This window comes from Phascolarctos cinereus, unplaced genomic scaffold, assembly GCF_003287225.1.
Source record: "Phascolarctos cinereus isolate Bilbo 61053 unplaced genomic scaffold, phaCin_HiC Scaffold_4;HRSCAF=312, whole genome shotgun sequence".
NCBI classification, from domain to species: Eukaryota; Metazoa; Chordata; class Mammalia; order Diprotodontia; family Phascolarctidae; genus Phascolarctos; species Phascolarctos cinereus.
This window is the reverse complement of record NW_027555847.1, coordinates 227,163,583-227,189,920: the sequence shown is the minus strand read 5'-3', so window position 1 is coordinate 227,189,920 and position 26,338 is coordinate 227,163,583. Positions and strand designations below refer to the sequence as shown.

General features: G+C 42.7%; 1 protein-coding gene across 1 annotated transcript in view; it reads left to right on the top strand.

Moving 5' to 3' along the window:
• Positions 1–25,800, top strand: part of LOC110223210 (uncharacterized) — a 38,104-nt gene extending 12,304 nt beyond the window's left edge. Inside the window, exon 2 of the mRNA XM_078152939.1 lies at positions 25,588–25,800. Coding sequence (XP_078009065.1) covers positions 25,588–25,711 — 124 coding nt within the window. The 3' untranslated portion in view covers positions 25,712–25,800. The remainder of the gene's footprint in view (positions 1–25,587) is intronic.
• Positions 25,801–26,338: the final 538 nt, after the last annotated feature.

Below are 26,338 nucleotides of genomic sequence, written 5' to 3'. Positions count from 1 at the left end.
CACTCTCCATGTGCTCTCAATTCCCATCAAATTGACTTCTAGCTGTTCCCCAGTCTCATCCTGCCCTCTCCTGCCTCCTCCATCCATTAGCAAAGGCCATCTGCCATGCCCAGAATAGAAACACTTCTCATCTCAGCTTGTTGAAATTCCTCTCTTCTTCCTAGGAGCTGCTCTGGTGCCACCACCTCTGTGAAGCCTTCTCTGATTCCTCTAGCTGAAAATATTCTCCCCCTCTTGGAATTTTCCTAGAACATCTTTGCTGCATCTCTTTTTGGTCCCTCTTACGCTGCACCCTCTATAATACTCATTTGGGCACATGCTATAATCCCCCTCTGGTAGAATGTAAGCTCTTGAGGGCAGGGACTATTATTTTTCATCTTTGCATTCCCTGCACTTAGCACAATGCCTTGTTATGTGGGATTTGTGTTAGGGAATTGTTGAATGTGGAGAACCAGTGGAAATCTCAAAGTGCCAGCTCTGGAAGTTGGTGGAAAGGGCAAGAAAGAGCCCTAGCTTTGGATCACAAAGCTAGGATGGAAGCAGGATGGAAGACAGGTTGAAAGCTGTCCTCCCAAGCTAATGTGGTAGCTGGCCAGCTTGGTGGGCTAGGCTTAGATGCTAGGTCAATGGGAGCAGTTTAGCTTAGAAACTGTCCTTCTCTTTTATGTATAGGTTAGGCTTCCATTTCTCCATCTGTAAAGTGCAAATAATACTTACCCCACTGATTCACAGGGTCATTGTGAGGAAAGCACTCCAAAAATGTGAGCTATCATCATTATGAGATTCCCAGGCTCTGTAATTCAGCAGTCCTGGCTTCTGTTTCATTTTCCCGTATTTTCTACAGTTGTCAGTGAAGCCTTTAAAAAAAAAAAAGCAGCTCAATCTCTGTCTTGGGAGCAGCGTGAGGTCACGCACAGTGATGCCAGGCAAGGACAGGGAGCAGCTGAGGGGAGACAGGAGTCACCATACCAGCATTTCAGAGAGCTCATGAGTAAGGATGGAGTGGGAATCATAGGACCATTGAGAAATCACCTAGTCTAGCCTCCCTCATTCGTAGCAGAGCAAACCAAGAAGAAGAAAAGTTAAATGACTTGGCCAAGATCACAAGGTAGCAAAGCCAAGATTCAGAATTCTAACTTGGGTCCTCTGACCTGCAAATTCAGAGTTCTTTCCACAGCACTATGAGAAAAAGAAAAATATATTCCAAAGGGCTAAGTTTACTCTCTCTTTGCAAATAATCCTGCCTAGAGGCAGGGAGTACTGATAACAGTGACCTAGATCGCCCTAGATCTTAGGGGGTTGGTTGATAGAAGATTGGATTTTCCCAGTAACCCCCTCTCCTAGCCAGGGAGGTGATAATCCAGTTTTAGCATTGCAGTTTAGGGTGGGATATTCAACTCCTCCTGCTGTCTGAGGTCCAGAGGCAAAGATCCAGTCAGTTGACACCACCCTTTTTACTCCAGCCATTCATGGCACTAACCCTAACCCCTCCCTGCCCTTGGCATGGGTCAGTGGGAGAAGCAGGTTATAAAGGTCTGTGACATCTTCACTATTTGTCTAAGGGTCCATAGTTTGTTTCCTCCCTCTCCACTACCATGTCCCTTACCTCCAGTGGCCCCACCCCCAGTGAGCTCCTACACAAACTGGCTCTTACATGAAACCCCATTGCCTACTGTCTGAGTTTCAATCAAACTTTTGATCCACTAAACTTTAGACTATATAGTATAGTGAGAGGTAGTGTTGGTATAATTGATAGAGAATTAGCTTTGGAGTCAGGAGAGACCAGGGTTCAAGGCCCATCTCTAGCTCATACAGGTTGGGTGACCAGGGGTAAGATAGCAACTTCTCAATGCCTGAGGCAATTCTTTGAAACAGTGGTTCTCAAACTTTTTGTTCTTAGAACCCTTTTATACTTAAAAATTATTGAAGACCTTCCACTAAAGAGTTTTTGTTTATGTGGGCTATGTCAATATTTTACATATTAGAAAATAAAACATCTTAGTATTATTATGAAGGGACACCTAGGAGGTGAAATGGTTAGAGTGCTGAGTTCAGATCTGGCCTCAGATGCTAACTGTGTGATCCTGGACACTTAACCCTGTTTGCCTCAAAAAAAAAATGAAATACAATCCTCTCCCTTTGTTATGTAAATTCTTCCAGAGAATGACCAATAAAAAATCAAGTCAGGCATTTATTAAGTATGGACTCTGTGCTAGCCACTGTCCTAAGTACTAGGGATACAGAGAAAAGCTTCAAGGAGCTCACAGTCTTAATGGAGGAGGTAACATGCAAACTATGCACATACAAGATATATTCAGGGTAAATTAGAGATAATTTCAGAGGGAAGGCACTAGCATTAGGGGAGATCCAGAAAGACTTCTTGAAGAAAGAGGGATTTTAGTTGAAACTAGAAGGGTCCATTATACTCTCTTTGTGTCTCTGTCTCTGTTTCTCCTCTTTTTGTCTCTGTCTTCTCTCTGTCTCTCTGTGTCTCTTCTCTGTCTCTCTTCTCTCTCTATGTCTCTCTCTGTCTCTGTCTCTCCTCTTTCTGTGTCTCTCCTCTCCCTGTCTCTCTCTCTCTGTCTCTCCTCTCTGTCTCTCTCTGTCTCTCCTCTCTCTTTATCTCTCTCATCTCTGTGTGTTTCTTCTTTCTCTATGTCTCTCTCTGTCTCTATCCTCTCTCTGTGTCTCTCCTCTCTCTGTGTCTCTCCTCTCCCTGTCTCTCTCTCTCTGTGTTTTCTTTTTCTGTCCCTCCTCTCTCTACATCTCTCTCTGTCTTTGTGTGTCTCTCCTCTGTCTATGTCTCTCTCTGTATCTCTCTCTCTCTCTCTGTGTCTCTTTGGAGATGAGATGGAAGAGAGTCCCAAGTACAGGGAGATGTGTTTGAGGAAAAGCAAGGAGGCCAGTGGCTCTGGTTTGTAGAAAATGTAGAAGGTGGAAGGTACAAGAAGATTAGACAGGAAAGGGTCAGGTTTTAAAAATCAGAGAATTTTATAGTTAATCCTGAAGGTAATAGGGAGCCACTGCAGTTTATTGAGTGGGGGTGAGGTGGTGACATGATCAGACTTGGGTTTTAGTGGACATTATCAGCTCCCCTTCAGTCTACATTCCAGCCAAATTGTCCTACTTTCCTTTCTCACAGATGACAAACCATCTCACATCTCTAGTCATTTGCACATAAAAACCATTCTTAGCTCATTTGTTGTTTCAGTCATTTTGTTTCTGACTCTTCATGACCCCATGTGAGATTTTCTTGGCAGAGATGCTGGAATAGTTTGCCATTTCCTTCTCTAGATCATTTTACAGATGAGGAAACTGAGGCAAACAGGGTTAAATGACTTGCCCAGGGTCACACAACTAGTAAGTGTCTGAGGCTGGGTTTGAACTCAAGTCTTCCTGACTCTAGGCCCAGCCACCTAGCTGTCCTTACGGATCATTAGTGAAAGGGAAAAACTCTTAAAGGAAAAGTGCCTATGTATAGGGTACTGTGTCTGGTGCTGGGGGAGATACTGAATCTTGATGAGCTGAGGTCCCTGCCCTCATGAAACTTACATTTTAACAGGAGAACTAGAGCCTTAGTTCAGCCTTCTTGAACCTAGTTAATTATATCCCACTGTCTACAGCCCCTGTTCCTAATCTTCTCGTGTCTCCTGAAGACTCCCACCACAAGCCCTCCCGCCTTGTACCTTACTCCTCTAGGAGAGTTCTGTGATCCAGCTACCCTCTTGTGTGCAGTTCCTCAAACAGCCTCCTTGCCTTTGCATTGGCTCTCTCTCACACCAGGAGTGCTTTGTTTCCTCACCTATCCCTTGCTTTCCCTGGCTTCCTCCAAGACCCAGCTCAAATCCCACCTTCTGCAGGAGGCCTTTGTTGTGGTCTCCCAGCCAGCCCCGTCCCGAAGCTGCTAATGCTTTTTAGATCGCCTCTGCGCTGCTCCCTATATGTTTTATTCCCTGCCCCTGCCCCCCCCCAGTTATTTATATGTTGCACCCTTGTTAGAATGTGAGCCTCTTGAGGGCAGGGGCTTTCCCCCCCTTGTTTCATATCCTCCATCATTTAGCACAGTGCCTAGCACATAGTAGGAACTTAACATGACTACACATAGTAGGAACTTAACATGACTAACACATAGTAGGAACTTAACAAATGTTTGTTAAAGGCCTAAGTGCCTAGGAAGCTGAAACTTCAGAGTACTTAACTATAATAATAGCTAACATTTATGTAGCAAAGCTTTTTACATAGATTATCTCATTTGACCCTCATGAACAACCCTAGGAGGTAAGTGCTATTGTTCTTCCCATTTTACAGAGGAGGAAACTGAAGCAGAGAGAAGGTAAGTGACTTGTCCAGGGTCACACAGATAGTAGGTGCCTGAGGTGGGATCAAATCTAGGTCTTGATGACTCCAAGTCCAGCAGTCTAGCCACTATGTCACCTACTCTAGTCTCCTCACTCTTGGTGAAGCATGTGTTTGGACTCGCTGGAGAGCTAAGTCTAATGGACTTAGTGGAAAGAAGATTTTGCTTTACCTTAAAGAGAAACTTTTGAATAATTTTGAATAATTAGAAACAACTAACTTAATGAGGTAGTGAACTCTCCATCACTGGTAGTATGCAAGCAGAGGCTGGGTAACCAATTACCTGTCCAGAAAGCTGTAGAGGGAACTTTTGTACTTATTGAGAGGTTGGAAAAGATTAAAAAAAAAAAAAGAGGCAGGCTCTTTATCAAACACATGCCCATATATATACAGGAGAGATAGCAAATTATAGTAGAAAGAGCACTAGTTTTGGAGTCACAGGGTGTGAGTTCAAATCTCAGCTCTCCTCCTTCTTATCTGTGTGACCTTGGGCAGACCACAACCTCTCTGGGCCTCCATTTCCTCCTTCATCAAATAACTAATCAGAGTTGTTGTTTTTCAGTCGTTCAATCATGTCTGCCTCTGCGTGGTCCCATGGAGTTTTCTTGGCAAAGATACTAGAGTGGTTTGCCATTTCCTTCTCTATTATGTTACCATTTGACAGATGAGGACCTGAGGCAAGCAGGGATTAAGTAACTTGTCCAGGGTCACACAGCTAATAAGGTCTGAGGCTGGATTTGAACTCAGATCTTTCTGACTCCAGGCCTGGTGCTCTATCCACTGCACCACCCAGCTATCAGTTGGACTAGATAGCCTTTAAAGACCCCTTTCAGTTCTAAATCTATGATCTCTTAGGTCCGTTCTAGTCCTCAATTCTGCGATCCTATGTGGCTTGATTCTAGCCCCTTTCTGAATCTCCATCTCCTCATCTGTAAAATGGGGTTCATAACATACGTCCTGCCCATCTCACAGGGCTGTTTTGGGAATCACTACGGGTTCAAATGCAAGGGATTATTTTTTATTGAGAGAGGACTCTTGGCTGGAAGGGTGGGAGAAGATGCCTGTGTGGTAGGAAGAGAGGATGTATGGGGATTGCAGAAAGTAGGAGGTGGGGGGAAGGAGGGACTCAGGGTCTTAGCTGGTGCAGGAGAGCCAGGCAGAGCTGCCGAGGTTGAGAGGTGTAGGGAGAGGGTAGTATACACACCCTACCACCTGCCTGTCCTTTTCTGGGCTGAGATCAAACTGGGCCTTCCTGCTCTCCTTTGTGTAAGGAGTACAATTCTCTAAGCTCATTTTAAAAAATAATGAATTAAAGCAAACAGCTGGCCCTGTGGGTGGTGGGAGGAGGCTGCCTTCTGAACCTCTTGACTCAAGGTTCCTTGGTTCACAGCCAGAATGTCTGGCTGGACTTCAACAGGGCCTAGAGTATGGGGAGTCACGGAAGTCATGGAATGCAAGCACTGGAAGCCAGGCCTTATGGATCATTCAGTCCAACTCCCTCACTTTAGAAGGGGAAATGACCTGTACAAAATCACACAATGAGTAAGTGGTAGGACCCATACTAACATCCCACACTCTCCCTACAAGTCAGATGTAGAGGTTGGGTGAAGGAAGTTTGGTGCTCAAGCTTGGACCTGCCCGATGCCACACATATGAGAGACACAAGGTCCAGGTTGCATTTCTTCACTTTGCTGTCAGCTCCCTTGGGAAGATCACTTCACCTCTTGGCCTCAGTTTCTGTAGCTGGCAAATAGGTATGATAAAGTCTGTGCTTCCCTGACTGAGCATATGTGGGAGGGAGGCCAGGGATGCAATGAAAAGACATGGAACCAGGAGTCAGATTTCTCTCGTTAGCTCAAGATTTGGGGTCTTCCATAGGAATTGTTTTCCTAAAACATGGTTTTCATCATGTCACTACCCATCTCAGGAGTCTCCAGTGGCTCCTTAACAGCATATTGAGTCAACTCCAAGCTCTGGCTTGACAAGACTGACATTCAGAGTCGTGGTCAGGCCCCACTCTACCTATTCAACCCTCTCTTCCCTACTTCCTCTGCTCCTCAGTGTCTCCTCTTCCTCTCACTTCTCACCCCCAACTTTCATATCTTCATACCTTTATGCCTTTGCCAATGCTTTTTGCTTTCACCTGGAACACCTTCCCATCTCCACCTCTGCCTCTTCAAATCCTATCCATCCTTCAAGGCCCAGCTCAAGGTCCACCTCCTTCATGAAGTCTTTCCGGTCCATGAACAGCTGAACTGATTTTTCTCTGCTCTTAACTCCCATAACACTTGTCTGGACCACATGCTTTATTTCTTGTGCTAAGATTGGTTTACAGATAGTCTCTCCTCAAATAGACTTATAAACTCCATGATAGAATGTAAGCTTTTTGAAAGTAGGGGTTGTTTCATTCTTTGTACTTATATCCCTAGTGCCTGGAATATAGTAGGTGCTTAATAAATGCTTATTGATTGATTGAGGGCAAGAGCCCTTTCTTCTTTTTTCTCCTCATTGCTAGGCACTCAACATAGACCAATTGATTGACAAGCTTAGAGTGAAGAAATAAAGGAATGGAGACTTGGCTGCTCAGTTCCCCCTAACATTAAGTACCTACTGTATATATGGCATTGTGGCCAATATTTGGGGAAACAAATATAAAAGCAGCTCTCTTATGATCTTATGAACTTGTGACCTCCCCTACCCCCCTAGATTTTAAATTCATTATCGGCCTACCAGGACCAGTCTAAATCAGAACTGTGAAATCCCAGAAGCCTGCATTCAGTACCCTACCCCAACCCATTTTAGGGCTCTCTCCTCTCCCTCCTTGATATCCTGTTCCCATCTCCCCCAGGCAGTACTCTGGACTTGCCTTCTCCCCACCCAGCAAACACTTCTCTTAGCTTGCTGTACCGCTTGAGAGTTTGACAAACTCATTTAGGATAGTGCTAATGATGGGAGTAAGAAGGATATTCAGTGTCTTAACCCAAAGGAGGGGAGCTCTAATGATGCAGTTTGGGGCACTATAGAACACAGGGACGGAGGAAATAGGAGTGGAAGAATAGAGGCCTTCCCATTAACCTTCAGCATGATGTAGTAGACAGAGCAGTGGACTAGGAGTCAGGAGGCTTAGAATCCCAGATCTGCTACTATGATAAGAGATTATAGAAAGACTTCGTGCAGAAGATGCTTGCTTGAGCTGTGTCTTAAAGAAAGAGAGGGATTCTGTGAGGGAGAGGAAAGGAGGAAATACATTCCAGGAATGAGGAATGGCAGTTTTCCCCTCTTCTCCTGCTCCAGTGCCCCAAACTGTACCTTTGGCACTCCTTCAAGCTAAGAAGCACCAAAAATTCCTGTTACCCCTATCAGTCATTAACATGGTATCACTAATAAGTTTGTCACTGAAGATTTTTTTGCCTGGAGGAGTGATATGTCTGGATCTAGACTTAAGAAAGATTATTCTTGTAGTAGTTTGAAGGATGGAGTGGTAGGAGGAGAGTGGAGAGGATGAAGATGGATGGGAATCAATCAACAATCAATCAACAAATATTTATTAAATGCCTACGATGTGCCAGGCACTAGGAAAATAAGTACATTGGATGAAATTACCTCTGTTTACAGGGAGCTTCCATTCTAATAAATATATCCAGCATATATATATACACATGTATACAAAGTGGTTAAATAAAAGATAGTTTAGGGAATGAGGGAATTAGGAAAGGCTCTATGCAGATGCTGCTGCTTGAGATGCAAGAAGACCTGTTGGGAGGTTACTGGAACAGCCCAGGCAGGTGGTAATTACAAGGATGATATCGGTGGGGATAAATGCAGATATTAAAGATTTGGGATCTTGCACTAATTCTCTGTGGTCATGGATAAGCCATGTCATATTGGGGTTGTCTATTTCCTCATCTGCCAAATAGGGAAAATAATTACATTCCCTACCTTCCTACAGGTCATTCTCTAAATCCAAGGAGGCTTTTTGTAAGAAGGAAATTCATTTTCTCCTGGGTCTTCCCCCACTCTCCTTGCCTTGATTCTTTTCTGTGTCTAATGGTCTGGAGAGGCTGGAGATTGCCCCATCATCCTCAGCTGAATATTTTTTTGGGAGATCTGTCTCTGAATAAGCTAGAATACCCCTTTATCTGCCCCTCTGAGAAAATAATGATGTGGCATAGTTGCAAAGCACAGGCCTGTGAAGAGGTCTTCGCTTGCATCCTGCATCTGCCATAATTCCCTATATGATCCTTCTCCCTTTTGGGCCTGAATATGCTCATCTGTAACAGAAAGGGTTTAGAAGAGTTAATTCTGCCAAGGGCTGGGAGATGTCCAGTGGGGTGCTGGTAAATATTTAACAACCAGCACTCCTCCTCCCACCCCTTAAATGTGCACAAGATGCACTTTTAAGTTTAATCTGCATTGTTAATATTTTTCTCCATCACTTTTTAAAGTCTAGATAATCCACAAAACAATAAATCAAGCCCTGATATGTAGCAATTTTTCTGAGGTATAGAGGTTCACATTAAAATTTAAAAATCGGTTCCTGAGAGCCAGTGTAAGCTAGCTCTAAGCACACCTTGGATATATCCTGGCTCTGGCTAGAATAACCCTGGGCAAGTTATAGGATCATACATTTAGAGTTTGAAGGGACTTTAGAGACCACTGAATCCAGAGGGTCTTCCCCTTTTTTGCATCATGAACCCTTTTTGTAGTCTGATGAAACCTATGGATCTTTTTCTCAGAATAATGTTTTTAAAGAGGCTAAAGAAACTAAAAATTCAATTTTTTTATCATCTGGTTAAGAACTTCTGATTCCTCCTCAGTTTACAGAGAAGTAAAATGAGGCACTATATGACTTATCCAAGGTAATGAGTAAGTAACAGAGCCAATATTTGAACTCAGGTTCTGTGACTCAAAATCTGTTGCTCTTAACTCTGGGAGCCCCAATTTTCTTTTCCTTTCCTTTCCTTTCCTTTCCTTTCCTTTCCTTTCCTTTCCTTTCCTTTCCTTTCCTTTCCTTTCCTTTCCTTTCCTTTCCTTTCCTTTCCTTTCCTTTCCTTTCCTTTCCTTTCCTTCCTTCCTTCCTTCCCTTTCCCTTCCCTTCCTTCCCTTCCCTTCCTTCCCTTCCTTCCTTCCTTCCCTTCCTTCCTTCCCTTTCCCTTCCTTTCCTTTCCTTTTCTGGCAATTGGGGTTAAGCGACTTGCCCAGGGTCACACAGCTAGTAAGTGTCAAGTGTTTGGTCTGAGGCCGGATTTCAACTCAGGTCCTCCTGACTTCAGGGCCGGTACTCTATACACTGCGCCACCTAGCTGCCCCCCAATTTTCTTATATTTAAAATGGGAGTGATAATCCTTGTATTACTGACTTACAAGTTCTCATTTGTAAGGGGATAGGAACCGGACCTGTGCCATCATTGCTACATATTGCTAGAGAGAACTCCGTCTACCAATTTGCAGTCTGCCACTTTCTTTAAACAGCCTTTAGTCTTAGAGAGTTGTTTAAAGCCCTGAAAAGTCGACTAACTGATCTATGTCACCCAGTCATTATGTGTCAGAGGTAGGATTTGAACCCAAGTCTTCTTGGAGCTTAGGTTAGTTCTCTGGCCACTATATCCTTTCTCATACATATATAGAGGCCAGGCCTTATATAGCACATCCCTGTGCTTGTAGTATCAAGGAAGGCTTCCTGCCCCCTCTAAAATACCTCCCACCTTCTCCTCAGAATCCCTTCAACAGGAAACAGAGCCATTCAGTCCTATTAGGGATGCGGTTTAGCCCTTAAGTTGCACTGAAAGAGGCAATATAATGATTGATAGAATAATAAAAGCTCACATTTAGGTAGTATCTTCAGGTTTAACAAGCCCTTCACTCCCTATGATCCTGTGAGGAGTACAAGTCTTATTCTTGTTTTTTACAGATGAGGAAACTGAGGCTCAAAAAAGCCATGGCACCTAGCTAATAAGCGTTAAGGTCAGCCTGGGAACGCAGGTCTCCTGATTCAATGCCGTATCCAATACACTGATCTACCTTTAGTTTTTCCACGAGCTCTGTGACTGAGGTCAGAGCCTTTCTTGAAATTAAAGGCGAAAGGGCAGGAGAACACGGGCTTGCTAGGAATGAGGAAAAGGCTAATAAAGGACTGATTGAGGCATACCAGGACTCTGCTTTAAGCACAGGGCCTGTGTGGCCACAGCCCAGTGGCCTGCGTGAGACCTACCTGTGTTTGCCCTAATGCTCCTCACAGACAGCTATAGTTATCAACCCTGTATAGCAGTCAGTCGGTCAACATGTATTTATTAAGCACTTAATATATGTCAGGCACTGTGCTAAGCCCTGGGCATACAAGCCAAAAAAAAAGTTCCCTTTCCTCAAGAACCTCATGTTCTAGTAGGAGAAACAACATATAGACAGCTATGTTTATACAAGATGTGTAAATGGATGATAATCTCAGCAAGAAGGCAGAATCAGAAGAGTCTGTGGAAGGGAGTAAGTCTTGAATAGAATAGCTGCTTAAAGACCCCTTTCTGTGCGCTGATTTGAACTAAATCAGGTCAGGTCAGAGCTGGGATGGGGGCTCTCCCCTCCCTCCCACCCCTTCCCCACCATCTCTGGGTGCCTGTTGTCTCCTCTGGAGCTGGAGGCCTGCTCCATCCTGCCTCCTGCTCCCGCTGAGTCTCAAGCTGCTGGTCGCACCAGCCAGCCAACACGACAGGCCAGAGACCTCCCTCTCTGGCCTGAGGAACGCTCCTCTGGTGGGGAGTCTGTCAAAGGGGCCTGCAGGGACTTGGCAGCTAAAGGAGCGGCTGGGCAGAAGGGCAGGCCCAACCCCAGGAATAGGTATTTTTACACTTTAAAGTATCCGAGGCTATGTATGGGCTCTGGTGGGAGCTTTACCCAGTGGGTCCAGCCCTTGAGGCTGGGGATAGGGACAGGTGTCAGAGAGACTAAATACAAGGAATAGTCTGGAATGATTCAGTGAAGGAATGAAGACTGAATGAATCAATGGATGACGAGGCCTTTCTTAAGCGCTTATTAATGTGCCAAGCATTGTGCTAAGTAGTGATAAATATATATACATATACACACACACACATATATCATATATATACATATATAAAATATATACATACATATAAATATATATACACATATATACACATACATATATACATATACCCACATATATATATGCATGTATGAATACACATATACATACATACATACACAGAGACACACATATATACATATACATACATATATGTGTGTGCACATACACGTATATGTGTTTACGGCAGCTAGGTGGCACAGTGGATAGAATGTCAGGAAGACTCATCTTACTGAGTTCAAATCTGGCCTCAGACACTTACTAGCTGTGTGACCCCAGACAAGTCACTGAATCCTGTTTGCTTCAGTTTCCTCATCTGTAAATTGAGCTGAAGAAGGAAATGACAAACCATCCCAGTGTCTTTGCCAAGAAAATTCCAAATACGGTCACAAAGAATCGGATATGACTGAAAGTAACTGAACAACAAAATGTATATGTATATATGAATATTTTTCCCCAATTAACAAAAATCTTTTCTCTACCTTCTACCTCACTGTCAACCCTTGAAAAAAGGGAAAACAACCCCTGTAACAAATTTGCGCGTGCTAAGCCCTGGGGATAAGAATGCCAAAGCAAAGACAGCCTTTACCTTCAAGGACATTTTAATTATAATAATTAGTAGTTATAATTAGTAATAATTAATAGTTCATTAATAGTAGTTTATTATAATAGAGGAACAGTAAAGGGGAAAAGTGGCCAGGGTAGAATATTATGGTTTGGAAAGTTACTGAGATGGGCAGTGGGGTCCTAGGGGAATAGATTCCCACACCCTTTCCAGGAGCAAAGACATAGTTATTTGATTATGGTTCCAGAACTGGAAAGGGTTTGGGGGGAGACAGGAGTGTGAGAGTGACTGGTAAGGAGAAGTCTGGTATCATAGAAAGCGTCCTGTCCTCAGGTCCACCCTTCAGGCTCCCTAGGTTCATTAACCTCAGCACTATCCTTGACACCTTACTCTCCCCCATCCCATCTATCCAACCACTTGCCAAGTCTTGCCACCTCTACCTTGACAACATCTCTGGAATCCATCCCCCTTCTCTCTCCTCACGCAATTTACCCCTTTGGGTCAGGCCCTCATTATCTCTCAATGGAATTGATGAGAGCTTCCTGACTGGCCTCCTTGTCTCAAGCCTCTCTCTGACTCCAGTCCACCCCACATGTTATTCCCAAGGTGAATTTCCTTCAATGCAGAGCTGACCATGAGGCTCAGTTAACTTCGGTGGTTTCCTGCTACCCCTAGAAGCATATATAGACTCTGTTTAGCTTTTAAAGCCTTGCACAACTTTGCCCCAATATATCCTTCCAGTAATATCATTTGGACACAACACTCCTAGCTGCGCTCTATGATCCAGTCAAATTTGCCTTCTCTCTATTTATTCCGTGTGTGTTTATATAAGTCCTGGTGGTCACTCCTCCCTTCCTGCATTAGAATGTAAGCTCCTTGGCAATAGGGATCGTTAGCACCAGCCCTGGAGTCAGGAGGACCTGAGTTCAAATCCAGCCCCAGACACTTAACTAGTTGTGTGAACCTGGGCAAGTCACAACCCCGATTGCCTCCAAAAGAAGGAGAGAGACAGAGACAGGATTGTTTCATTCTTTGTATTTATATCCCCATCATCTACCACAGTGTTGTTGAATCATTTCAGTTGTATCCTATTCTTTTGTGGCCCCATTTGGGTTTTTTTTTGGCAAAGATACTGAAGTGGTTTGCCATTTCCCTCTCCAGCTCATTTGACAGATGAGGAAACTGAGGCAAACAGGGTGAAGTGACTTGCCCAGGGTCACACAGCTAGTAAGTATCTGAGACTGGATTTGAACTCAGGTCTTCCCGACTCCAGACCTGATGTTCTATCCACTACACCACCTAGCTGCCCACCTAGCACAATACCTGGTGCTTATTAAAAACTTCTTGGTTGAATGCTCGATTTGAATTCTGTCTCAGATACTACTAGCTGGGTAACTGACCCTGGGGAGATGAGATCATAGGTTCATAGGAAAGGGCCTCAAAGTCCATCTGTGCCAAATCTCTTCAAGAAAGTTTACCCTACGGAAGTTAAATGACTTTAAATGCCAAATGGAGGAGTTTGTATTTCTTCCTTAGGGCAATAGGGAGCCATTGGAGGCTATGGAGCAATACGGGTATATAGCTTGTTTGTAAGTTGTTATTTATATATTGTCTCCTCAAGCTCCTGGAGAACAGGGACTGTTTTATTTTCTTTGTAATCCCCAATACTTAGCACAGTGCCTGACACATAGTAGGCATTTAATAAATGTTTATTGAGTGAGAAATGAGCAGAAGTTGTAAAGAGGAAGACCTTACTCAACGTAAGGAAAAGAAATTCCAATAATTAAAGCTGTTCTGAAGTGGGATGGGTGGGGTGCTTTGGGACATAGTCATTTCCCAATCACGGGAGGTCTTCAGGTAGAGACTACATAGCTATTTATGGGAGATATTATGGAGAGAATACTGGTACAAGTAGGGAGGTCACCTCTGAGGCCTCTTCTAACTCGAGTCTGCTGTGGTTCAATACTCCAAGATCTGTGGGATAAATGGAATAACTGGAATCACACCCTAGTTATGACATCAGAGGCCTCAACTTCTGTGAGACATGCTACCACTACTATCTAGTCTGAGGAAAGAACATGAAAATAAATGGGTACATTGTATTTCAGAGAGGTAGCTTGGTGGCAGGTGTGAAAACATTCCAGCTCTAAATTTGATGAGCCTAAGGCCAGGGTTTAAGTCCCTGGTCTGATCTTTGCAATGTGTGTGACACCTTACCTTTCTGAGCCTCAGTTTGTAAAGTGAGGATAATAATGCTTTCAGGGTTGTTAGGAGGAAAAATGTCATAGAAACTTTTGTTTATTATTGCTCTATTATCTATCTTTCTATTCCTGAGGCTAATAATTCCCCTAACAAATAAGGGTTTCCTTGATAGAAGCTCTTTGGTACCACTTACTGGTTCAGGTTTTGCAAAGTAAACTTATTGTAGAAATTCTTTGTATTGTTAAACCATGCAGATCAATGAACCCACACCTAGAGGGAGGAAGGAAAAGAGACAGAGAGAGAGATAAAGACAGAGAGACATGGGGGGGGAGAGACAGAGAGAAGAGGAAGAGGAAGAAGAAAAGGAAGGGAGACCCAGAGAGACAGAAGTGGGGAGGGAGGAAGGGAGGGAGAGGAGAAGAGAAGGTAAGGAGGGACAGATGGGAAAAGAGAGAGAAAGGGAGGGGGAGAGAACTGGGGGGGCATAACTTCTAGACCCTAAAAATAATAATGATTTTAAATGTTTAGTGAAAGCATAAGACCCAGCCCTGGGCTTCCGATCTACTGGTTCCTTGTATCCTACAGCATCTCAGCCTGTCATCATCCTAGATCTGTTGACTACTGCTTGTATGAATTCAGGCAGGTCAATTAACTCCCCTCAATTTCTTCATCTGTAAAATAAGGTACATGGCCTCTGAGCTCCTTTCTGGCCCTAGATCTATGATCCTGGTTACTCTGATGGCTTTAGGAGAGAAGATTTTGCATCTGAAGGAAGGTTCTGACTTGGTTGCGTTAAAGATGTGATATGGAACCCACCCAGGAATATCCTGGGGGGAAAGGACCCACATGTACAAAACTATTTATAGCAGCTCTTTTTGTGGTGGCAAAGAATTGGAAATTGAGAGGATGCCCATTAATTGGGGAATGGCTGAACAAGTTGTGGTATAAGAATGTAATGGAATACTATTGTGCTATAAGAAATGATGAGCAGGCAGACTTCAGAAAAACCTGGAAAGACTTGCATGGTCTGATGCTGAGTGAAGTGAGCAGAACCAAGAGAATGCTGTACACAGTAACAGCCATGTTGTGTGATGACTAACTTCGATAGACCTAGCCCCTCTCGGTAATGCAAGGATCTAAGACATCTCCAAAGGCCTCATGATGGAAAATGCTATCCACATCCAAAGAAAGAACTATGGAGTTTGAATGCAGATCGAAGCATACTATTTGCTATTTTTCCTTCTGTTTTGTTTTGTTTTCTCTTTCTGGTGGTTCCTCCTATTGGTTCTAACTCTTCCTTACAACAGCACTAATGTGAAAATATGTTTAATAGGAATGTATATGTATAGCCTATATCAGATTGTGTGCCCTCTTGGGGAGGGAGGGAGGGGAGGGAGGGGGAGAAAAATTTAAAACTCAAAAGATTACGGAAGTGATTTTGATAAATCGAAATAAATTAAAAAAAAAAAAAGAAATATCCTGGGGATAAACTACCCAACTTAGGAGTGGGGCAGGAAAGTGTCAGGGAGGGCATAATAGTATGTAAAAGGACATTTGCATTTCATAAATCATGATTTTATAAATCATGTCAAAGCTAACCTGCTTCCATGTATTAATCTTCTAATTAGGGCCAGAAACCCTCACTTAAGTAAACCATTAGATTCAAGAAAACAATGCTAAATAGAAGCATCGTGCATGGACTTGCTGACTGTTCATTCTTCCCTTCTTGTATTCTATATTCCAGCCAAAAGGGGCTACTCTTCTTTCCCAGTTCTTTCCCTCTTCCATCCCTATGCCTTTGGTAGCACAGTGTCTTGTGTGTCTCCTTCTCCCATCTCTATCTGTGGAAGTCCTTCCCTTCTTTCAAGGCCCAACTCAGATGCTGCCTTCTGCATAAAGTCTTCTGGGACCCAAGCTCGAGCCCAATGAAAGTGATCTTTCCCATCTTAGATATATCATAGCAATCTGCCTAGATGGCTTTTTTTTTTTTGCATTTATTACATTCTCCTTTATGTCATGGTTATTTATATACACAAACAATACATACGTAAATAATAGATAGCCTTCCTTCCCAACCCCCCCATTAGATAAGCTCCTTGAAAGCCGAGCTCATATCTCATCTACCTTTATGTCTGTAATATCTAACACAGTGTCTTATACTTGGTAAGTGCTTAACAAATATTTGTCAAATTGTGTGTAGAATCCTCCACAGAAGAGGTATTAGATGAAAGCACCCTCGGGAGGAGCCAAGATCTGGGAGAGTACCAAGGCCTTATTGCTCCAAAAGCAAGCATTGTCCAGGCCTAAGCTGGAAGAGGGGTCATATCTGAGAACCTGGCCATGGTCTGAAGCCTACCTCTCCCTTCCTTCTCTGCTTCTTCCTTGTGTTGATTGGAGTTTTTTTGTAGATGACAAGCCTATTGAATAGAATGCTGTCTATGCTGTCTGGCCTATTTCTGGGGTTTCCAAGAGAAGTAGCTACCTTTTTTCTCTTCTCTGCCTGGATGTCTGGCATCCAGGCCATCTTGTGTGGTTGTAGCAAAATATGTGGATTTTGTTGGTCAGACTCAAGGGATGGAAGTGAAAGTTGTCTTTTTCCTTTTTTTTTTTTAAACAAAATGTAGAAAGCATTGAAGATAGCCAGATTCCTAAAAGCAAAATATTCCTCCCACCCACACCCACACCCCTACCCTGGGATTCTGCAGATGATTCTTTGTGGACGAGTCCAGGTCCCTGAAGCATCAGAAAAGGATTATCTTGTAGCATTTCTCCCTTTAGTATAGAAATTAGGTAGAATTAGGCCATATATGGGGACAAAATTTTCCCAGGGAGATGTCTTTTGTTTGTGTTTGGATTTCATAGAATCACAGAATTCTGGAACTGAAAATAATCATAGACCATCCCATCTTTTTATAGAGGAAGACATAGTCACAAGTCATAGGATCAAAGAACCATAGATTCTGAGCCAGAGAAGACCTTAGAGACCATTGAGTCCAACTCCTTTTACAGATGAGGAAACCGAGGCATAGAGAGGCTAAGGACTTGCCCAGGTCATGCAGCAAGTGTGTGCCCTCATGCACTTGTCTGAGGTGAGATTTGAATACAGCATTTTATGGCTCAAAGTTCAGTGTCCAGTCCATTAGTCTACATCGCCCTAACGAGGCTAAGTGACTTTCCCAAGGTTATAGTGTGTTTTAGCAGAAGAACCATGACTGAAATCTAAGCCTGCTAACTACCAGTCCAGTTTACCTTTCATTACCCCAAGTAGGGTAGCCTCTTGATTCACAGAAAACGAAGACAAGTTGTTAACCCTCAGATAGGCCAGGTTCCCTTCCTGCCTCTTGGCCGTGTGAACCCAGAAGCCCCACCTACCTACTCACCCAAGGTGGCCAGAGCTTTCCACTCTAATAGCCACCTTCTGGCTTTCCTGGTCACCACTGAGCCATAGTTTGGACCTTTCCCAACTATTTATCTTTTTCTTTTTTCCAATTGTATTAGTACCTTTTATTTTTAACTTCACTTTCTTTTCCAGACATATCTTTCCTTCTCCAAATCCTCCCCAACATCCCTTGGAATAAAGGATTTAAATGAAAGAGAAAACAAAAGCAGTCGATTAAAATTAATGTATCAACCTAGTCTGACAGTACTGTATGTGCACTGTTCCATACCCATAGTCCTCCACTTCTGCTAAAAGTGATAGAGGTGCATTTTCACATCTCATCTTGAGAGACAATCTTGTTCATCATAATTGTATGATGTTCAGTTTAATTTATTTGGTTCTTTCCATTATTGTGATCATTGTGTATATTATTTTCCTCATTCGGATTACTTCACTTAGCATCTTTTCATGTAAGTCTTCCTATGCTTCTCTGATTCCTTCATTATCATTTATTCTGTCAGCATTTTATTATATTGCAATTTTGTATATTTCATTTCATTCACGTACTCCTGATTTACTTAACAATTCTTCAGTCAATGCTTTCCCATCTATTTCATCCAATTTGCCTCATTCTGTAGCTCCATCTCTCAGATCTCACTAAGTAACAGTTAATCTGATAAATTAATTCATGATAATTTGGTCATAGATGTTAATAGATAGTCTCCTGTCTAGTAACATGTGTTTCTCTTTCAATACCCTTAACCCAAAGGAGGAAAGGAGAAATTTTAATGGTGTTGGGATAGAAGAGTAGGGAGATATTTGGGACTAAATTGGGGGAAGGGTTTGTAATGTCTCTCAGAGACCATCATGTAGTAAGCTGCCTCTTCTTTCATGCCCATTCATGCCCATAATGTCAAAGCAGCATTTAAAAAAATTATTTTCTTTTTTTAATCTTTATTTATTGTTTGATTTTGCCAGACAGGCCCTAGAGAGTATGGTTGTTTTCTCCCCTAGGATCTATTCCTGAAACTCAGATAGCTGCTACCAGGTCAACAGTGGTACCGTGAGTTATGGTAGCACAGCCAAGTGACTGAGCTTTTGACTGGTGTGGCTCAGTACAGCTCAGATAATTTTGCATGAGATTCAGCCAGTTATGTTTTTTCCAGGAAAAAAAAAGACTATTAATGTAATAATGTGAGCTAACGTTTATAGAGCACTTATGGTTACAAAGAGTTTTTATATCCAGTCTCTCATTTGGTTCTCACAACAGATCTGTGAAGTAGGTAATTTTATCCCCACTTTTACAAGCGATGAAACAGAGCAGTTCAAAGAGACCAAGCTATAAAGTCACAGAGCCAGTTATCAGGAATCAAGACCAGTCCAGATCTTCCAACTCTAAGCCCAATGTCCTATATTTATATATCTATATATAGATATATGTTTATTATAGCTATAGATATGTATTTATTATATCTATATTTCAATATTGTAAAAGATACATGCTTTCCTCTGAGTATGACATAAATGAAAACACCTAACTACATAGTAAGCACCTTTCTCACTAAACTTCAAGTGTTATTAATCACAGCTTAAACTAACTCCAGTTTTGACTATCACTTACTGGTGCTAAATTCCTTGAGCCTTGTTTCCCAGATTCTAGAGCCCTGAAATACTATTTGTCACTTCCGAACTTTCTGCTGCTCCTGGCAATTGGCAATCATTTCATGGCACAGACATCTTACCATGCGGCTCACATAGGGCTCAACTCCAACCCTCTAGAGTCTCAGTAGTTAAGAGAATACTGTTATCTGTGCCACAATGTAGCTGCTTCCTGTGGTGGCTCTTGTTCCTTTTTTCTTTCACAGACAAAATTTGTCCTATATAATTCCTGAGCTCTGCATAAACCCTGTGACTAACTCCACCCAGTGAAAATACTTCCATCCAGTCCTATTTGTTAGTCACCCTTTACTCATTCTACTCACTAACCAATTCTTTTTGAAGTCTCCAACTTGGGTAGAAACTATTTAGCGCAGAATACTAAAAATTATGCTGTAATTAACCTAGTAACTCCTGATTTCTTCCAAGCCTCTTAAAGAGGCTATTTGTTTTCTGCCTGCTACCTTTACCAGTACATCCCATCTCAGAGGTTGCCCAAGAATCTTGGGACAAACTGTTTTCTGCTTACCTCTCTTTCTTTCCCCGCATCTACTGAATTTTCCAGAATTCCTAGTTACATATGACCTTCTCTAATTTTTTAGTGGCTTCCCTAGGTAGGTACAAAATGCCTCAGTTCAGAGACTCTGGTTTTTATGAATGTCCCTTCAAAGAACATTAAAAAAGGAAAGTTCACCCATACCCAGGCAGTGAGGTGGTACGGTGGATAAAGTACTGAGCCTGGAGTCAGGAAGACTCAGTTTTGTGGGTTCAAATATGACCTCAGACACTTACTAGCTGGGTGACCTTGGGCAAGTCACTTAACCCTGTTTGCTTCAGTTCCTCATCTGTAAACTGAACTGGAGAAGGAAATGACAAAACCACTCTAGTATCATTGCTGAGAAAATCCCACATGGGGTCACAAAGAGTTGGACATGACTGAAACAACTGAACACAAACAACAAAATTACCCATACCCACATCAGATCACACATATGGGTAGGGCCGTACGTCTTTGTGGGCGCACATCTATGTGTAGGCATATCTGCACGGACACATAACCAAAGGATTCTAAGGGGTGACCCACATCCTGAGGGAACAGCCTGAGAACCATTCATAGGCAAACTGTAGAGTAGAAATTGTTAACCTGTTTTATATCATGGACTCCATAGCAGTCTGGTAAAGCCTTTGGACCCCTTCTTAGACAAATGTTTTTAAGTGCATAAAGCAAAATATTTAGGATTACAAAAGAAACCAATTCTATTGAAATAGTTATCAAAATATTTTCTGTAAACAGACCCCAGGTTAAAAGCCCCTTGCCTTAGAGATTGATGTTATCATCACCACAGTGGGAGAAGCTATAGTCTGGCATCCCAGGGAAGCCCCTGCTTAGGATGAAACTGTCTTGGGGATAGGGAAGTTCTATTTTGGCTCTGTCTCCTCCTCTCCTCCATTCCCACCCTCTCTCCTCTCCTGGGTGTGCATATCCCTACTCCAGACAGATACTCCCCCTCTCCTTTTCTCCCCTCCTTTCCTCTACCCTCTTGTCTTCTCTTCTCCCTTCCGGCTTTGCCCCAGCTTTCTCTTCATTTTCCAGCCCTGTCGCAGCCTCCACATACTGCAGCTGCTCCAGGCTGCTGTGTTACAGGCTGTTTGAGATGCTGGGGAAGCAACATGCTCATAGAGCAGCCGATTTCCCCCCCAAGCCCTGTAATCAGTCTGTCAACTGAGGGATGAGCACTTTGTCAAACCCCCACGAGGAAGCATGCAGGCCTGGTGCCTGTGTGGATTGGGGAGAAGCACCTGAAATTGGGCCAGGATTCAGGCTTCTTTTTTGGAAGGGTCTGTGTATGCCTGCATATATGTGAATGCATCTTTTTTGTGGGGGCAAGTGCACTTTTAAGTGTATGTATATTGCCTAAGGGTGTAGATGGGTGAGTATTCCTATAATGATTTTGTAGTGTATAAGGGGATATGACGGCAGAGATTCCCAATCTGGGGTGCATGAACCCTCAGGGGGATGTGAAAAAGTTGTCAAGGAAGCACAGGAAATACTTAGTAAATGACTATATTATCCTATTGAAATTCAGAAGGTCTGAAGTGATTTCCAATCAATGGTGGTAAAAAAAATTTTTGGCATGCCTGGTTAAAAAAAAATCATCTCTTTATTTCTTATGGGCATATGCATGGGAAGTTATAGAAAGTTTACTGGAAAGTCAAGAGATATAGGACCTGAAAAAGATCATCAGCTGTAGATGTAATAGATGGATAGGGGAATGAATATGAGAGTTTGTGTGTATATGTAAGAGTTTTTGAATGTGAATATATCTATATGTGATAATACATATGTGTATGTATTTGGATATATGTTCATGAGTTAAGAGGGTAGGTGGGAATGAATAGGTGCATGTATAGATGAAAGTGCAACTGACATCTATGTATGTATGGACAGATGTAGATAAGTGGGTGTGAGAATGTATTTCTGTTAATATATGCCAGCATGGTACAGTACAGATCTAGCCTCTGAGTCAGAAAGCTAGGCTCAAGTCTTCCCCCTGACATATACTAGCTGTTTGACCATGGGAATGTTGCTTGACCTTACAGTCAGTCAGCCAATAAACACTTATTAAGCATCTGCTATGTACCAGACACCATGTTAAGTGCTGGAGATGCAAAGAGAGACAGAAATTTAGTCCCTGCCCTCATAGAGTTCATAGTTGAATAGGGGAGCAAATATACAAATAATTATGTACAAACAATCTATGCACCAGATATATTGGATATAATCAACTGAGAAAAAGTATTAAGGGGAATGGGAAAGGCTTACTGTAGAAGATGGGATTTTAACTGGGACCAGGCAAAGGGTACTTGACTTTAAGTTATTGATGATTATTCAGTTTACCCCATCAAGGAAATCACAGGTCTGGACCCTCCTCAGGCGAAGGGAGTACATATATGTATGTGAGTACGTATATATAAGGGTGAAAGGGTATGTGTGTATGTGTGTATGTGTGTGTGAGAGAGAGAGAGAGAGAGAGAAACATGGGCTCAGTTTCTTCTTTCCTTTTCTTCTGAAAAGTATCTAAGGATTTAGTGGAAACAGCAATAGAAATGGAGTCAGGAAACCTGGATTTCAATCCCTCCACTGACACTTGTTGGTTGTATGATCCTGGATAAGTCAACCTCTCAGAGCCTCAGTTTGCTTCATTTGTAAAGTGGGTTTGATACCTATAACCCTCACAGGTTTTCCTCCTGCTTGGAGGAAAGTTCTTTGAATTCTAACTACAAAAGGTGGCCTATTCCTGTGTGTATGTTTATACATATATGTATATGCATATGTGTGTATATATGTATGTGCGTGTATGCATGTATGCATAATATGTGTGTATATGTATACACACACACACACACACACACACACACACACACACATATATTTGGGAATGTATCTGATCTGGGTGATCTGGTGCCTGGGCCTTAATGATACTGGGCTAGAGTAGGAGGGTAGGGGATGCACATAAATTTCCCTCTTTGTAACAAGGCCCCTGGATCAGTTCAATACTAGCAGGGCTTCCCAGGCTTTGATGGCTATGAGCCTCAGGATTTAGTATGATTTGGTGGGAGGAATGCTACATGTGGGGGTCAGACAGAGGACCTGGGTTCAAATCCTACCTCTGCCATTTGTTATCTGTATGACCTTGGATAAAGTATTTAACTTCTCTGGAACCTCAGTTTCCTTATTTGTAGAATTAGGCGGTTGACCTAGATCACTTTCATACAGGCCATTTCCTGTGCCTAGAGTGATCTTGCTATTTACCTCTGCCTCTGATAATCCTTCTCTTCCCTGAGAGAGGCTCAGCTCCAGCCATCCCCAACACATGGCCTTTCCCCATCCCCACTATTGTCAGTGCTCTCCTCACTCAGATAGTACTTCACATTTATTTTGTGCATATTTTGTATTTATCTGCTTACATATTGTTTGCCCTGATAGACTGTAAACTCCTCGAAGACAGGAATGGTTTTGTGGTGGTCCTTGTTTCCCCAGCACCCAGCATAGTTCCTGACATATAATAGCCACCTAATAAATTGCTTGTTTCCTTGCATTTAACAGACCTTTCCCAAGGAAGGGAATTGGGAAAGAAAGGGGAAAGGGAATAAGTATTTATTAACTACTACCTGTCAACCACTATGCTAAGCATTTTAAGAATATTATTTCATGTGATCTGCAGAGTAGCACTATAATTATTCCCATTTTATAATTAAGCAAACTGAGGCAGGTGCCTTGGTAACAAGTGTCTAAGGTTGAATTTGAACTTGGGTCTTCCTCACTCCTGGCCAGTTCCAACTCTAAATTTACAATCCTAAAACTGGAGCAAGGGAAGCTGTATTTGGAGAGGCCTACTGGCCTTCCTGACACCAGTGCAATCTACGAACCGGGCAGACTGTGATCAGAGAGACCTGTGTTAGAAGGACATCAGTTCATTCAATTCAGTAGGAAGAATACTCCTCTGAGAGTCCTGGTTTCTAATCCTGGCTCAACATAACCTTGCACCAATCACTTCACCACTTGGAAGATACTGCTTCCTCATCAGTTATAAAAACTTGCATTTCTATACCACTTTAAGGGTCATAAAGCATTTTCCCCACAATAGTCTTGTGAGGCAAGTAGTACAAGAGATGTTATCTCCATTTTGCGGATGATAAAATCTGCCATTTCTACTTAATGTGACCTTGGGCAAGTCATTTCCCCTGTAATCTCATTTTCAAGCTGGTTGAAACCATATTGTAAAGGGCTGTAATAGGGAGCCACTGAAACTTAATGATCTTCTCTCCTTGGGAAAGTGATAAGGCCAGACCCATGCTTTAGGAATGTCTATGTGGCAGGTATACAGAAGATGGATCAGAGAGAGGAGAAGGCTGAATGCTCGAAGACCAGTCAGAAGGCAAGGACTCTAGTTCAGGCAAAAAATGATAAGGGCTTGAATTAGGGCAGCTGCGTTGTAAGTGCAGAGATGTTACCAACAGTAGATAGGAAATCGCTGTGGTGGTTCAGTCACTTCAGTTGTGTCTGCCTCTTCTTGACCCCATTTGGGGTTTTCTTGGCAAAGATACTGGAACGGTTTGCCATTTCCTTCTCCAGTTCATTTCACAGATGAGGAAACTGAGGCAAACAGGATGATATGACTTGCCTAGGATCACACAGCTAGTAAGTGACTGAGGCCAGATTTGAACTGAGGAAGATGAGTCTTCCTGACTGTAGGCCTGACACTGTATCCACTGGGCCATCTAGCTGTTCAGGTATATATACTACCTAGAATATAGAATGGACAATGCAAAATGCATTTCTTTTTGTCTTTGGATAGCAGTCCAGAGAGTACCACTTGTTCTGACCCTGATAGCCTACTTGCGTCTACCTCCTCTGTGTGTCCAACCCCTCCCTACCTTTCAAGTAAGAAAGGAGAGTGGACTTGGATTGCCATGAATAACATACATCTAGCATCACCCACTCCTAGATAATTGAGAGTCGAGTGTGTAGATGATTTGTGTTCTGTTGGCGCTCTGCCTACTTTATGAAAGGCGTTAATAGTCCTTGTCTAAGGCCTTTGGGGTCATTCCAAACCATTAGAACCTGAGCTGAAATAGAACAAACCACTCCCTGCCCATGTGGGGATTCTTCTGTGGCCTTCTCTCCAAACTTCAAAGCCATCCAAGGGAGAATGTCCCCAAAGTACGGTCAAATAGCTCATTGCTCTGGTTTTTTCTTCAGCTTGCAGCAAATCAGACAACTCTTAACTTTCAGTACTCTTATCCCACTTTCAGATGGAACTGACATTTCCATTGGCTTGGGGTAGCCTGTGATGTGGGTAAAGATAGAGCAGGGAAGAAGGAACCAGTAAGGATTTGTGTGGGGATTGGTTCTGAGGAGGATAGGTTGAGTCCAGAGTTGTGGGGGTGGGCAACGTATCGGGAGTTTTCTGATGACACTTTCCCTCTCTTCTCTCAATTCCTCCAAGGACCAGTCACCACCTGGCAGTCAAAGGGTTAAGCTTGTTCCCCAATTTAATAAGCCCAGAGGAAGCAGGGTGTAATGAAAAGGAGAGAGGAATGGGGAACCTGGGTGCTAGCACTGACTTTATCATTAACTGGCAATATAACCTTGTGCAAATGACTTCCCCTTTCCGAGCCTCAGCTTTATCTGTAAAATGAGGGGACTAGAATGAAGACTCTTTAATGTCTCTCCCAGCTCAAACATTTTAGGATTCTTTGAATTGTCCAAATTAAATTAATGAAAATTGTCTTCAGCTTTTCTCCCTTATGTTTTTTTTTCTTTCAGAATTCTTTCCCTCCTTTCCCCTCTTCCCAAGGAATTGAGATTCCTGGAGTGTCAGAGCTGGGAGAGTCCTTCAAGATCACCCAGCCCAGCCCATTCTCTGAGCCTTCTACTACACTCCTACTAAACTCAAGCAATATTCAGAGAGCACTTCGAAGGTGTGCTAGTAAATGTTTAACATCCAGGTTCTCCAGAATAAAAAAGTATGCAAATATACTTCTGACTTTAATCTATATTATTAACACTTTCTTAAGTCTAGACAATCAACAAAGCAATAAATCAAGTGCTTGCCAATTTTTGAAAGGTAAATGCTCTCACTGAAAATTTAACAGTCTGCCCTAGCCACTTAGAGCTGGCTCCAGCACACCCCTATAGGCTTTACTTCTATGTTTTCCACAGTCCATGTTTATTCAGGGCCTACTATATTCATCATACAGGAAGTTCTTGGGGCAGCTAGGTCGTGCAGTAGATAGAGCACTGGCCCTGGAGTCAGGGGGACCTGAGTTCAAATATGGCCTCAAACACTTGACACTAGCTGTGTGACCCTAGGCAAGTCACTTAACCCCAATCACCTCATCCAAAAACAAAAAGGAGCTTCTTTGTGCTAGTTAGGTACAAAGCTAGGACTCAGTCAAGTCAATGGTCCATAAGCATTTATTAAGCACTTATTGTGGTCCAGGCATGAGTGTTAAGCACTCGTGATACAAAGGGATGTAAAAGCAATCCCTGACTTTGAGGAACTCATGTTTTAATG